Here is a 15,429-nt window from a genome sequence, read left to right as displayed (position 1 = left end):
GCACCTGCAACCAATTTTAACTTTTCACGTGAGAATTAGAAGGCACAACAACATTTACTTGTTACAGTTTTCAAGCATCTGTATCAGTGGGAATCTGTAAGTGGTATCAGCTTAGTCTAGTTAAACGGGAATCTAATCTTCGAAAATCCACACAATGTAAAAAAAAAAGAGTTTCATATCTAATTGCTCAATAAACTATTACTGATTAATATTTAGTAATCCACATAATGTACGTAGATAACTTTAAATACAACCACGTACTCTTTGAGAAAATAAATATTTTGTATTTAATTGTCCAATCGTTGAGAAAATAATTTACTTAAGAGACAGAGGTGTGGTGAACGACGTAAACAAATATTAGTGTCGTCCAAAGAAATATTACTTTCAGTGCAGTGCTAATGAGTGTTTTAGTGCATTTATAACTGTGATGATAGCAGTGGCGAAGCGTCCTATGAGGCCCGGAGGCCGGGCCTACCCTAATATATTTGTCTATAACGGATTATTTTATTACTTATAAATTTCATTAAACGACGCTTAATAAAAGAAAACTGAAATTCTTGGTCTTCCGATAATTATCGCAAGTTTGCAACCCTGCCTGGAACCGTATCTGATCATTCAGCGAGGCCCGCCCGAGAGTGCCTCAGCTGGTCCCATAACAACTTATGTGATTCGTGCGGGAAAGCATAATTTCAGGGGTGCGTTCGCTTGTAATGTAACCTGAGAGGCCGGCCTCTTTCCTCTCTCTCACCCCCCCCCTGACTTCCGAAGAGTGCCGATCGTGTACGAGCGCGTGACGAAGCAGGCAGTGGACGTACAGAGCTTGTTGAAGCAGTGTTTCCATGGAAGATTCAGAGCTGTGCCGGGAGCGGAGCACACCCAGCTGCTAACATGTAGCGAAAATGTGTTGCTAACACCTCTAAGCCTGGCCTCCTAACCTATCAAAGTAGACATTATTAGAATTCTAACTGCAAATAATGCATGCAAGTTGGTTACCAGTGTTAAGTTTGGTGCTTTCAGCTCTTTTGAGGAACCGCTTTTCGCGAAGTGTTAGCTGCTGGATGTGCCCCACACCAATCTCGATTCAGAGAGGGAAAGTATTTTATTTCTTTGAGGAAAGGGATATTGAGACGAAATTTCCTTTCATGATTAGTGACATAACTGGAAACGCGCTACTTTTAAAATGGGGCAAAGTACGTACAATGCAAACGTATAGAGAAAATCCATGTTACTGAAATTTTCTGGTCGGTGTGTTACACAGTCCGTGTTCTCATTTAGCATTTCATCATTTTCTAAATCATATTATATTATTTTTAAAAAAGTCGCCTGTTGAAGAAGAATTATATGCATAAAAAAGTTAAAAAGAAATAATTGATTGATAGATTAAGTTTATTTTACTTGGCTTTCAGCCATTTTTGGCTAATTGGGAAGATGAGAATGAGCGATAATATGATGACATTGACGAAGGGACACTCACGAAGAACACCTATGTCCAGGTGGGAATTCGAACCTGAGGCCCTTGTCGTAGCATGCTGTTATAACCAATCTGCCGCGGAGGTCAGCATTAAAAAGAAATAAACGCTAAGTGACGATCAAGTGAACGAACCATTTCTGTAATGCGAGAAACATTTACAATACTGTTATTGAAGTAGCAAATAATTTTTACGAGCCGCTTTAATCTAACAAATGTAATATGACTAGGGCCTGACAGATCGGCTTCTTCATTGGGTGACGCGTGGTCAGAACATCGAGTCTCATTGTCACTTTTTTCTGACCTTCGAGACAGAAGCGCCTTTATCCTCAGATATCTAATCGAGACTAGATTAAAGTAGAATCTGAACCAATGCCTCCAGGAGGAATCGAACCTTCTACTTCTTGGTTATAAGGCGAGAGCGTTAATCACTACATTATCCTTTACAATCACTATCCCGACTTAAGTAGACGAGATTCAGGCAATATGTTATCTTTTATTTTCTAGGGGCTATATTTTAACATACTACTGTTAAAAAAAATCACATCTTCCCCTCCCCCCAAACCCTGCTCCGTCCTGTGCCTACCCTTCCAGAGACAGCACGCTTCGCCACTGGATGATAGTGACATTACTTCTCCAGACTGACATTCTATGCGGTCTGTCTACCTTGAGATGCTTATTCCATTACAGGCTTAATATATTATGTTGCATTTGGTGTTTATTTCAGGAAACACTGCCACTTGCACCCCACATGCTTCACTTTGGCAAGAGGGGTGTGTGGTGCATGACTGCCTGCCCTAGCTCACTTCTCACTTAATGTAAAGTCAGCAGATGAGTAGGTGCACAGCCCCGACTTTCGCAAGGACGGAGAATGAAATAGGCAAGCAGTCGGGGGAGAAAGGTTAGCCAGCTCACACAGGGAGTGAGTGTTCGATAAGTGCGAGCTAGTGTTGAGGCAATCTTGCACCATTAGTGGCAGGTATGTGTTTTCCACACAGGATCCGATCCCACTATTAAATAGAGCATCCACATAGTGGCAATTTCTATCTTTCGCTTTCATTCCCCATTAATTGTGTAATTTGATGCAGTCACACTTGGGTATGGTTCCCGAAAATCACGCACATTCTCTTTTGTAGAGACTGCCCCAAGGAGCTTTGTACAGTACAGAGGTTACTATTTCTAGCAATATGAATTTAAATTTTCTAAAAATTCTAGTTTTATTTTTGATTTTCCCTGAATTTAATTGTCGCACATCCACTTCAAAACATTAAAATTGCATAAATAACACTAGACAAAAGTATCATGTGAAACATCAATTCAAGAAATATAGTGTTTGTTCATGCAAAACACATTGCAATAATGGTAAGGTCAACAGTTAACCTGTGGACCATGGACTCCAGGTGTGCAGCAAACCCTCCAAGGGGGTCAAAAAAAATTTAAGAAATGTTACTCTGTTAGTCATATCCTCAATGCAAAACACAAATCATTGTGTATATATAGAAACAGTAGACCTAACTCTTAATAAAATGTTCATATATTAATCTCAACATGACAAGACTTGTAGAGTGCACGTCAAATCTCCTGCATATGGCCTTGAACGGCTGAACAGCGAATCACAGACGTGCGGCGTTGCCTAGTTCAGAACCTGTTTCACCTCGCTACTAAATCGTGTACCTGCCGCTTGGATATAAATAGATTATTTCAAGTGTCAGTAGTTCAAGAGATGGAAAGATAATGAATTTGCGAGTATGTACGAAAAACAAGCGTGATTGTAGCTTATACCGTTCCCTCTGTAGAAGCAATGTCATTATAAACGTATTTGCATTGTATCGTTTTTGCTCTCTCTTCGTTCCTGTTGCATTCCGAAACTTTCCGATTAAGGAAGGGAACAGAGCACGTTCGTTCCCAGTGATGGTAGAAGAAGAAGTTGACGAAGAGGATACTGTCACTGTTCGTTTTTTCCATGTGTTTAGTGGGTGTGTGCAGCATGTCGTTGAGTAAACCAAGTGGTAGGGATAGCGAGAGAAGAGAGAAAAATACAGTGTTGTACGAAGCCAGGTACGACAGGTGATTTTTCAGGTGTACAGTTTTTTAAAAAAGTGTTCGAGTGAAGAACAGAGAAGTAAAATTGACTTTAAGAAGTGCCAGGCTCTAACAGCTCAAGGGTGTGATGTGAATCAAGCTACCGTTTCTCGGATATGTTCGGGGGCAAAACAATGTGGATCTGGGCCTGCTCCAATGTTTCAATCACCTAGAAAGCACATGAACGTACCGAAAAGAACGACAAACTTAGATGACTTTGAAAAAGACGTAGTTCGTAGAACCGTCTTTGAAATTTACGATCGTGGCGAAATTTCTACTGCCAAAAAAGATAACGTACTCTTTACGGGACAAAATATCTTACAAAGGCTCTACAACTTCCACCTTGAGAATATTGAAACAATTATGCAGTCCCTCTGGCATAATCAGGTATGTTCTTTTCTCCCATTAAGTTTATTATATGTTATATTATCTAATGTTCTGTGCTCTCCATGACAAGGTATTTCGCTCAACCACTCTGTCTCTTTTCCGTGTGAGATTTCGACATGGCACCGCTGCAGTATGCTGCTATTGCCTATCGCCATATGCAGGAGATTAGACGCGCACTCTAATAAAGTAGTATTCAACATCATTGTTATTATTATTTCAACAAAATATAAGTATTTTAATAATTTTTATGCCATTGCAATAATGAGCAACTTGAAACAAATATTTGATGCACTTAGAACTGGTCTGCAATAACAAAATATATTTACTAAAGATTAAGAACTCCTGGTTTAGATATTTTTAGAATACATTTATCAATGTTGAGCACACACTTACCTCTAAAGTCAAGGAAGATTCAGAGTCTGTCTTTACAGTAAGCCTATCGGAAGGTGAGCTTTCACCCCTACTCGATATGGTAGTTACGTGAACAACATACTGGGTATTGGGTTCTAGCTCTTGCAGTACATGATATGTGTTAGGTGACTTCAAAATCTGATATGTTCTGTCTGATGATAATTTGTAGTACAATCTAGGAAGAATGTAAAATTTTAAGTTGTGTGTACAAGATACAGTGCATCATTTGAAAATAACAAGTCACTTTTTCAATTACCTAGTAACGAATTTAAAGAGTTACATATCCTTATGACGTTTTCACATCAAAGTGATTTTTCTTGAGAAAAAATTGCAATATCTTTAACCAAAAATACTTGCCTGAATGAATAGGTTGATTCATGATTAACACTGGGAGAAAACATCATACTTTATCCCCAAAATCGTCAATGCATTTGCATTAAGTGTTGCTATTGTAGAAGGTCTAAGACATAGGAATATTATCAGGGTGGCCACTCTAGGACCATGATAAAATTCAAGTATAATTCCTGGTTATCAAGGTGAACTTTTACAAAAATTTAATGGTACAAACACATGTTTTATCTTTTTCAACCTTAAGTATTACCCACCCAAACACACACACACACACACACAAATATATTAACAATATTAAGGGTATGTGATTTCATTGTATCCAAAAGTTTTAATTCAATTCAATTAAACGATATATATATTTATTTAAATACTTAATTTAAGGCACAGAATTCACATTTACCATTTCACATACTCGGACTCGAAGTACATCAACAAACGCAAGTCACAAATGTCATGGGATATATATACTAATCTACAAAATATTGGTAATTATACATGAATACTCAAATTTACATAATCAACTTCCAGATAACGTATCTTGCAACAATCTTCTGCCTGTCAGATAGATCGCTCTGCGAAGGGAACTAACAAAGTAAACAAATTCAGAGAATTCTGAATTCACGTACTCCACGCAGCTTTCTTTTCCTTCCAATAAAGGCTAAACTGTGAAAAACTTGCCTCAGGGCAATTATAAATATGTATAAATTCAATGCGATTTGGAATAATGAAAGTTGCAATTTTTCACGTCTAAGGATTAAAATGTTTGCAGAAGTCACGCATAATTCAGAGCCACATAATTCCCAGAATTCAAGGAATTCCCAGTGAGTAGACACCCTGATTATAATCTCTATTAATCATCCTGGACCTCCTACAAGTTCTTGGTTATATAGTAAACAAAATATAAATTTTCAAGTATTATTTTAATTTTATTACGTCATTTATTTGTATTAAAAATCAAATTAATTATAATTTAATGAAAATTGATGCTAATTTTTATGTAATCGAAAAAAGACCAATTGCAATTCATGAATGAAACATGTTATTTGAGTTATATGTTATCTAAAATGAAGTAACTGTGAAAGTAACTTGGCTACTTTGCAAAGTAATGGTGACTATAACTCAGTTACTTTTGAAAGGTTTTTTAACAATGAATCAATTAACACTGAAACAGAACATTTAAAACACAATAAAACAGACAATTCAAGGTTGTTGAATTACGTCTTTTCACATTGCAATTTTTATTGATTATCATTAACACAGGTTACAAGATCTAGGATGGAAAAGGTACTACCACAAACTGAGAGTAAATAAAGGTTGATTTGTTGTTTTTTAAGTCCACTTTGTGCACAGTAAGGCTAATCAGGACTGGACCTACAGTTTAAAGTGGAATCCGAACCACTATGTGCCTCCACCGGGTATTGAACCTGGGACCCCTTGATTACAAGGCGACGACGGGGAGTAAATAAAGCAATCACATGATACCATCTCCATCCAACGTGCTGTAACCTGTTAATGAAGGCTCCAAAAATAATTACACAACTAAAAAACTGCATTGTGGAAACACGAAACTTTACCTACACAATATGTTAACCGCGTTTACTGTGCCAAACCATGAACATTCTTAATGGTAAATTAAAAAAGTGTAAAATTGCACTTGTGCATGATCAATGAAAAAAAAGAACAACAGAAATTTCACTTTTTGTCAAAAGGGTAGTGCATAAAGTAAGAAACCAAATTTGTCATAAAAAAATTAGTGATTTTCTATCCAAAGGAAGATACAGAAACCTGAAAGAATGGTGGATATATTATTTCAGTGGAACTGTACAAGGTTTATTTCATTTTGAAGCTAACATAATGCTTTCATTACAAAAAACGAAATGCGTATTTAGTGTTTGCTCCGGGTTTGAAAGTAGCATGCTACATCTACTGGTACAACTGTAGCCAGCTGCAAAATGCACTACGAGTATTTTTGGGATGACTATTGTCATAACACTTATATCATGAATTAGAAATTACTGTTTTTGACATTATTAGCGTTGACAGCACAATTAGGAGTTGTGATAATGGTGCTAATAACTTGCATATTGCATCTTCACAGCATCAATAATAATGAAGATTGAAAAAATAAAACTAATCATCTCTACAACTTTGAACTACTCCAAAATAAACATTTAAAAATTTACCCTATTTAAATGGGTAACAAGGATGTGTGATAATTTCTTCAAAGTAGTGCAAATTTAGAAAATAACGCTACTGAGAAGTTTTATCAAGCTGCTTCCCTCTAAGAGCAGTTGTAGAAATGCTACATTTTTGATGTAGTAGCTTTAGCGAAGCTCCTTTTATTTTTGTAACATTGTAATAATTGTTTGAATGTTACAGACAATTGTTCCCAGTGGTGTGCCCAGGATTTTCAAAAGGGGGAGGGTTAAGGACTACTGGGGCAAAGGGGAGGGTTATGACACCCAACCCCTCCCCTTGGGCACACCACTGATTGTTCGTAATTACATGCCATGTTAAGTGTACATTACAACATAACCCATGGTGCAATAGCCCCTGACGGCCCGGGCCTACGTACCAACTGACAGCCTCACTGCCTCCTGTCGAGGTGGGAGATCACCCTACCAGTTACGGGGTGACGTGTAGTCAGCAAGACAAACCTCCAGTTGTTGTTTGTAGGGTTAAGCTACATTCGCGGCTCCCCAATTTCCTCATCACTAGGAAGCGGAAGTGATGAAATGTCATCTTTTTTCTGACATCTCGGACACGATGGCCATTAAATATACACAATATTACACTTGGTCTAGAACCCAAAAAAGGTAATTTTAAATTGCATTTTTTTTAATTTTCATGTTTTAGGTAATTTTCCCCGATTTTTGGCATTTTCCATCATTTTTCGTCATATTTCTTCTTTCATTTTGGTAATATTCTTGAGTCTGGCTGACAACAGAAGAAGATTCTCGTTTGAGAACCTCTGAAAGACAATGGAGGTGTACTTTTGAATTTGAACCAATTTTGGGTGCATCAGCACTTAGGCTATTTTGCACCCGTCACATTATACGTGGTCCAGCCCCTTATTGTTACACAGTACAACTCTAACGTTGCATAACTAAAATCATAAAATATTAAAATCTTCGTTAAAATCTTTCGTTAAAAGCTGAGGCTGTAAAGGAGCACTCAGCACAAATAAGAACAAAACACAGCACAGCACAAACAAAATTATACTGGCCATGGCACCAGTCGCCAGAGCCTCGTTAGTCTGCAGTCCAGGGGGTACTATGTGGAAGTGAGGTTGACTATTGGGTGCACTACGTGGAAGGAGCACCCCTTACACCCCAATGGTGGTGTGCTGTTACTCTCTGTAAGGTAAGAAAGAATCGTTAAATATTTAGAAAAGTGCTTGTATGCGAGATATTTCAAACAATTTCTGATGTTAAAAATTACTTTTCCGACGTACTTTTTCCTGGGGGGCCGTGCCTATGAACCCTTTCCCGGATGAGTCCCTGATTTTGGTTTCCCTATTTTTTTATATAATTTGTTAAATTTCTAAACAAAAGTTGTCTTACGTGGATCGTCATAATTTCTTCTTCTTTACAGTGCCACAGAAACATACCACACTACATCACCAGGCAAAGTTGCGGGAAATTAATGCATTTCACACCAATTCATTCAGTGTATATGACTTTTTCATTAAAGTGCTTTAAAATTATTCGGTTGTTTCCATTGGAAATCCTCGTTGCATATGTTAATTGAATGTGCATGTGGTATCATTTTGTGCCTTTTTTTAAAGCAAGATTTCATTTTGTTTAATTTCCTTTTCATTTCAATTTTTAACCTGAAACTAACAAATTTAATGGTCATTTTTTTGCATTTTTTACATAATTTTCCCCCCATTTTTTAGGACATTCTATAGGTCATATACCTATATTTTTTAGGTCATCAACTTCCGCTCCCTACTCATGACAGTGAATGGCTACCAGCCCCATACATGGGCTGAAATAAATCTCAAGTTATGCTTCCCCCAGAACACTTAAGCCTGCGCATGTCCCATAGCTGGAGCCCAAAGCATGATATCTTAGACTACACTGCCACAGTGCAGGACAATTGTACATTATCCATTGTCTGTTATTACAGCTATTCTAACACTGCATTTCGAGAGAGAACCACTTTTCTCGTCTTCAGGCGAACCATTTCCTTTTATCCATGGTGAGAACCAAACCTTTGAGAGACCGGAGATTTTATTACAAATTGGATACACTAACCAACAAATCACATTACTCCGTGGTGCTGTGGAGTTATTGGTTAGTGTACCATATTTGTAGTAAAATCAAATTTTTCTCACCCCTGACCACCAAGAATCAGAGTTGCCAACTATTGTTATACAGAATTACCTATACGAGAGATTCTCCATTGGACTGGCATATCTTGGTCTCTCCCACCTGAAGGATACCCAAGTAGCTCCGCGTGTAGCTGCAACAATCGAACTGGGTGATGAAACATTTGTGATTTCTTGTTCTCCAATTTCTGCAAAAGAAAAATTACAAGGTATTAGAAAATATATGTAATAGTAGGTTCCTGCAGGCTGATAAAAATAGGATGTATATATTAGTTACAAACTTAGGGTTCACACTCCCCTTGTGAAACAAAATTGTCGAGCTGTACAATCCTGCCAAGCATACAAAAAAAAAAAAAATCTCTGACTATACCTGGTTTTCTAAGTTAGTGAGAATCCTGAAATTTATTAGAGTAGGAATCTTTACTCACTACATTACTTTTTGATATAATCACTTTGGAAGTGGAAATTCACAGCAGGGAGGGATATATTGCAGCAATTTATCTATGAAAATATATCATGCATTACCTAACCTAACCTGAATCTAACTTTGCATCCAATCTTCACAGCAACTGAGTAATAGTGTATACAGTCCCGTGCGAATTAATCGGAACAAGATATTTTTATGCATGAGAGAGTCTCAAACTTGACTATGGTTTTATGATGATTAATCTATGACAAATCATGTAATACAAATTATATAACAGAAAGAAGAACATATTAGCTTTTAAAAAATATTACGAATATGTAATTTATTGTTTCTGAATAGTGTAATTGATGAATTAGGGTATAAGTACAAAAAAATACATAAGTGTGTAGTTATTGTCGTATTTCAATTAATTTGCACGGGACTGTACATGTGTGTGAATTCGCCCACTAATAAATGTATGAACGTTGAGAAAATATTTTAAATAAAGTAGGCTAATCAGAAATGAGGTCTACAGTCCCATGCCAATTAATTGAAATACGACAATAACTACACACTTTATGTATTTTTTTGTACTTATACCCTAATTCATCAATTACACTATTCAGAAACAATAAATTACATGTTCGTAATATTTCTTAATAGCTAATTTGTTCTTCTTTCTGTTATATAATTTGTATTACACGATTTGTCATAGATTCATCATCATGAAACCATAGTCACGTTTGAGACTCCATCATGCATAAAAATATCTTGTTCCGATTAATTCGCACGGGACTGTATATGAAACATAATTCTTGATAAAAAAAATTAGTTAAAAGCTCCACTTCTAAGAAAATGGCTGCAAAAATTTTAATTACACCACCTTCAAAGTCCCCCTCATATATGTAATCTCTCATGTGAAAGAAGTCCTTCAAAATCTTTCCAGAGATATATGAAATATTGCCAAAATATTGCAATTTAAAATGGCAAGATGATAAAAAAAATGGTTGAAATCACACACTTTGCACCCCTATAATTTCAGAAATACTAAGTGAACATGCAACTTAGCATTGGTTTCTACCTTAGGTGGTCCTTCCAGTATGCCAAATTTAAAAAAGGATTTGGACCTTGTTGATTTGACTTGAGAGTGTGAAGTATGTGAATGGATGCCTATGCAAATTACCCTAGCCTAAAAAGGCTTTATGAAAATTTGCTCAACTGGGATGATATCACCCCCAACCCTTTTGTTCTTTAAGCACTAGTCGCTATTATTCTTAATCAAAGATTTATTGTAAGGCAAGTTCTAGCCAAACAGGGGGGTGGGAGAGACACCTTCCTCTTTATCATTAATCCGCTCAATGTATTAATTTATGATTCTGCTTGTTTCACAGTATATTAGGAAGTATCTGTCTTAGGCATGATGTATGCAGGGGGGAGCTCATGTGGTTACAGCCCCTCTCGAAATTTGCAAAGAATCTGGGAAAAACTAAAGTGGTAAATACAAAATAAGCACCCCTTAAAATGGCCTCTGATATTACCATTTTTGTCGTTGAACAATTTTTAAAATGAGAGCTAGAGATGGTAACTATGAAATAGTTAATTGCATATCCCACCCCCCAGACCGTAGCTATGTAATATCCATATTTACAGTTTCAGTCGCTTATGAAAAGAAAATCCTGCGTATGCCAGTGATAGTGATTCCAGAGCATGTTTAAGTTTTACTCATCGTTTAAAGTAAATAGCTTGTCTCCTGGGAGTGAACAAGTTTTAATTTTCAGGGAGGCATTCCATGTGTCATGTAAAGTGTAGAGAACTAAAACAGATATTCGCAGATTACCTCCAGTTTCATTTCCTTTAAAATCAATACGCCAATGTCAGTCTATGCTATGTCACACCACGTCATGTTGACCATTCGTCATAGTTTTTCTCCTTAAATAGGCAATTTTAGGAACAATAAAATTCACCTGAAACTTACTTCCATACTAAAGGTTTACAAATCTGTTTACAAGACAAAATAGGCATTAGGAAAAACATCTTAACTCTAGTTTTTAGGCTATTTTACACCTGCCACATTACAAGGGACCAGGCCTTAACCATAATTAAAATAGGGCCTCCCGATGGCGCAGTGGTAGCATCCTCGTCTTGTAATCAAGGGGTCCCGGGTTTGATACCCGGTGGAAGGCACAAGTGGTTCAGATCGCACTTTAAGCTGTAGGTCCAGTCCCGATTAGCCTTACTGTGCATAAAGTGGACTTAAAACACCAAATGAATCAAAACCATAATTAAAATAACATAACTGTAATGTCAGATTGATTGATTGATTTCCTTAATTGTACTTTGCCTTTTGTGCCACTTTTGGCTAATTTGCGAAGATGGGGATGAGTGATATTGATGAATGGACACTCATAAATATCCATGCCCAGGCTGGGATTTGATCCTGGGACCCCTGGCATCATAGCGTGATGTGCTAACCACTCTGCCACGGGGACCGGCTGTAATGTTGGGAGTTCTAAAATATTCTTACTTGGGTTAAAAGCTGAGGCTGTACAGGGGCAGTCAGCACAAATAAGGATAAAACACAGGATAAGACACACACAACCCTACAGATGATTATACTGGCTGTAGGTCCAGATTCCAGAGCCTCATTAGTTTGCAAAATGCAATTCAGAGTGTACTACGTGGAAGTGAGGTTGGCATTTGGGTGTACTCTTAACTACAGTGACAAACCCCATGCTTAGCATAACCCCCTGAACATGGTACCCACTAAGGGTTAACCCAGATTCAAGTCATGCTTTACACAATTCATGCATGTATATTCATGAAATTCATACTTAGTGATAATGACTGCAATCCTCCATTCCTGTCATTAGGCACAGACGATAGATTGGAAATGGACGTTGTTTGTAATGCTGTTATGGTATTGCTGGAAGTCTGAGTAACCAATATCTGAAATATAATACAAATAATTCATGAAAATACAGAGAGGAGTCAGGAGAAAATTGTTTTGTCAGGTATTTATTGGGAAACACTCTACAATTCCCCAACCTATTACCTATTCAAGAAAAAAAACATTGTATTGTGTATTATCATTTTTCCAATTAGTTGGCTTGAGTACCAATAAAATATATAAAATTCAGGAATCTTAAGGTGTGTGAATGATTCCATAGTGTCAACTTTTCTCATAACGATACCAGAATATTATTCCCAGATTAAAAAAAAAAGTGTTGCATTAAGTTCTTAAATGATACAAAACATGTTGATCTCCGAGGAGTAATAGTTACCACAGTGTGCTACAATACCAGGGTTCCTGGGTTTGAATCCCATCCTGGGATTTCTTTGAGAGTGGCCCAATGTCAATTTCATTATGTCAACACTCATCGTCGGGATCAGCCAAAAGTGGCAGAAAAGCGATGCTACATAATAAAAAAATCAAGATCCAAAACCATGAGGTTTACATTCACAGCATGATATGTTTGTTAATCAAGAAGCTAAGAAGTGTTTACGGAACTTACAGACAGAAGTGACAAATGAACATTGTCATTTGAGGCTTTATTGTTTCTTTCAAGTACACTTTATGTACAGATAGGCTAATCAGGACTGGACCTTCAGTTTGAAGTTAGATCCGAAATACAGTGTTTCAAAAGTCGCTCAACCCTAACTTTGAAAATTTATATTACGAAAACCGTAAGAGATATTTACACCTAGTTTGCAACCAATAATGTTCATGTGCAGCATTTGATGGATTTATGACTGACAATTTTATGGGTTGAGTGAAAAAGTGCCATTTTTGGGACATATCTCTGTAGCTGGCAACACTAGCAGGTCGCATGTTGAAATAACTCTAAGGCATCATAGAACATTGAAATCTGTAGAGTGAAAAAAAATTGAAATTTTTGAGGATGTATGGTCAGTCACCAGCCTCGAATTGGTCCCACTTTTAATTAATTGTTTAATGCCAATATTGTCATCAAACACACAATTTTTATCATGAATCTATATAGTCCACATTATCTGATTTCCTATTGTTTCTTCCCCCTCCTTGCTCCCAAATGCTTCACAACTTGCAAAAAAAAGGTACCAGTTTGATATAGGGAAAATACATTTCACTCGTTCATTTAGTCATTTTTTACATTCGTACTTACCTATTATGAATTCCGAAACATTCTTAAAGGTGGGACTTTGCTTCTTTTTTTAACGAAAATAGCTTCATCGAGTAATTATTGTTCGTTCCTCTTTTGCTTGTGTTATACACAATATGGCAGGCAAATCTTGACTAGTGTTGTCTATCATCAGTGTGTATGCAGTGTTTCCAACTCTTTACCGAAAAATTCCTACTTTCATGTTACAGATTTTGTATTTTTTCCCGGGTTCGAAAACCCCACGAACCATGCACAGATAGCCCCACCAACCATGCACACGTAGCCCCACAAACCATGCACGGCAAGGTTAGGTTAGGCAAACAGTTAAAATTGTCATGTTCTGGCAAAACAATGGCGTGGTTGGAAACACTGACCGGGTGTTACGTCATCGAAGGTAATGGAGGCAAGGGCTTTTGTGCATCGGAGAGACATTAATGTCGGAAAATACATGATTTACCGGCTGAATAAATTGAAGGAAGAGAGAAAACACTTCCATGACCTTACAAAAGTCGTAGAACATCTGTAGAAACTCAGTTCCGTAAGTACTTTCTCGTGTAAAATTGAAGAAATGTGTTTTCCCTATAACAAACTGTTACCAAAAAAAAAAATGGTATCATTTACCTTATGTTTATGAGATGACAGACAATTTTTAAAATTGTAAGTTGAATTTCACTAGACTATTACTATTGATCAAACAATTGATATTATGCTCACTTATTAATTTCTTTTTGGTACTACTTTACTATATCTGAGACACCTGGAAATGATTCCTTTCGCACTTTTTTACATTGAAGGAATCCGTCTCAGGTATAGTAAAGTGTTACCTTATTTTTTACCTAACAGCATTTTAGCGGGTTTTGTTCATGCTTTCGTACGTATACACTATTGTCAATTATCTTCTCTGTGCTAAACAATCTAGTCGTGCTAAATTTGAACGGCGCGCCTGCCACCTGTTGTCATTTTTTTTTACATACTGCACGTCTTTGAAGTTCTATCACAGTGTGCAATGATGCCATGTATTTTATACACAAATGCCATATTCGTAATTGGCTTCACTGCTTGACATTTCTCACTGTTTAACCTGATTTAAAAAAGTAATAAAAAATACACGACGTTATCTTGATATATTTCTCTTACCTCTGAAAATGTGGAAGAAAGAATGCTGCACAACAATAATATGCTAATCGTTTTCATTGTTCGTGTGTTGGTTGTGCGTTTGCAAATTATGCACAATTTGCATATCTAACTGTCAACTCTCTCATCTCTTTCTGTAGCAGCAAAGCAGCAGTTTGTCGTACTCGTCAGACTGCTTTCGTGTGTCGCCTGACAAGTATGCACATGCACTTGCGAAATTCAGTGTATCCAACTGGTAGAACAAGTTGTTCTATCGGCAAGGTTACAAAACTGTACAGTAACACAAACACTAATTAACACTAATGTTCGCCAAGACCAAATGAGACATCAGAATCTCATTATAGAAAAAGGAAAGCGGGCATAACCGCTAACAATGTACCTTTAATTCAAAATTTGGTGAGCAGACGGGATTTTCCCGTTATCTAACATCTGCTCGTTATCGCACATACAAACGAGGAAAAGATCATTTCCGTTCCTCGACAAAATATTCACCCAGCAATGTAAGCAACAAAAGCGAGGAGCTGAAATATTTTTTGCCGCGGCAATAACATTTTATATGCTTCCAAAAATAATACAGAACATATAAATTTTGGGTAAAAGCGTTTGTTTATATAGCCTCTTTTTCCACTGGCGGGGTGCGAAAAGCAACCCCTATCCATAGCCTATATTCTACCGAAAATATTATGTCATATTATGTCATGTCGTTGTCATATTGAGG

At 36.9% G+C, this 15,429-nt stretch overlaps 1 protein-coding gene across 3 annotated transcripts in view; it reads right to left on the bottom strand.

Annotated features, from left to right (window-relative positions):
• The window catches only part of LOC145997390 (Ig-like and fibronectin type-III domain-containing protein 1), a 37,524-nt gene extending 22,486 nt beyond the window's left edge, over positions 1-15,038 (bottom strand). For 2 of the 3 annotated variants that reach the window (XM_083134384.1, XM_083134383.1), the window contains exons 1-4: positions 14,715-15,038; positions 12,270-12,384; positions 9,088-9,220; positions 4,331-4,523 (exon numbers count right to left, since the gene is read on the bottom strand). In XM_083134384.1, the coding sequence (XP_082990510.1) occupies positions 4,331-4,523; positions 9,088-9,220; positions 12,270-12,384; positions 14,715-14,771 (498 nt within the window). In that variant the 5' untranslated portion in view covers positions 14,772-15,038. Of the gene's footprint in view, positions 1-4,330; positions 4,524-9,087; positions 9,221-12,269; positions 12,385-14,198; positions 14,333-14,714 lie in introns of those variants that run through there. The other variant, XM_083134385.1, reaches the window with a different exon arrangement.
• Positions 15,039-15,429: the final 391 nt, after the last annotated feature.

The sequence above is a fragment of the Lepisma saccharinum genome, chromosome 13 (assembly GCF_977018435.1).
Source record: "Lepisma saccharinum chromosome 13, izLepSacc3.1, whole genome shotgun sequence".
Taxonomy (NCBI): Eukaryota; Metazoa; Arthropoda; class Insecta; order Zygentoma; family Lepismatidae; genus Lepisma; species Lepisma saccharinum.
This window is presented reverse-complemented; position numbering and strand designations above follow the sequence as displayed.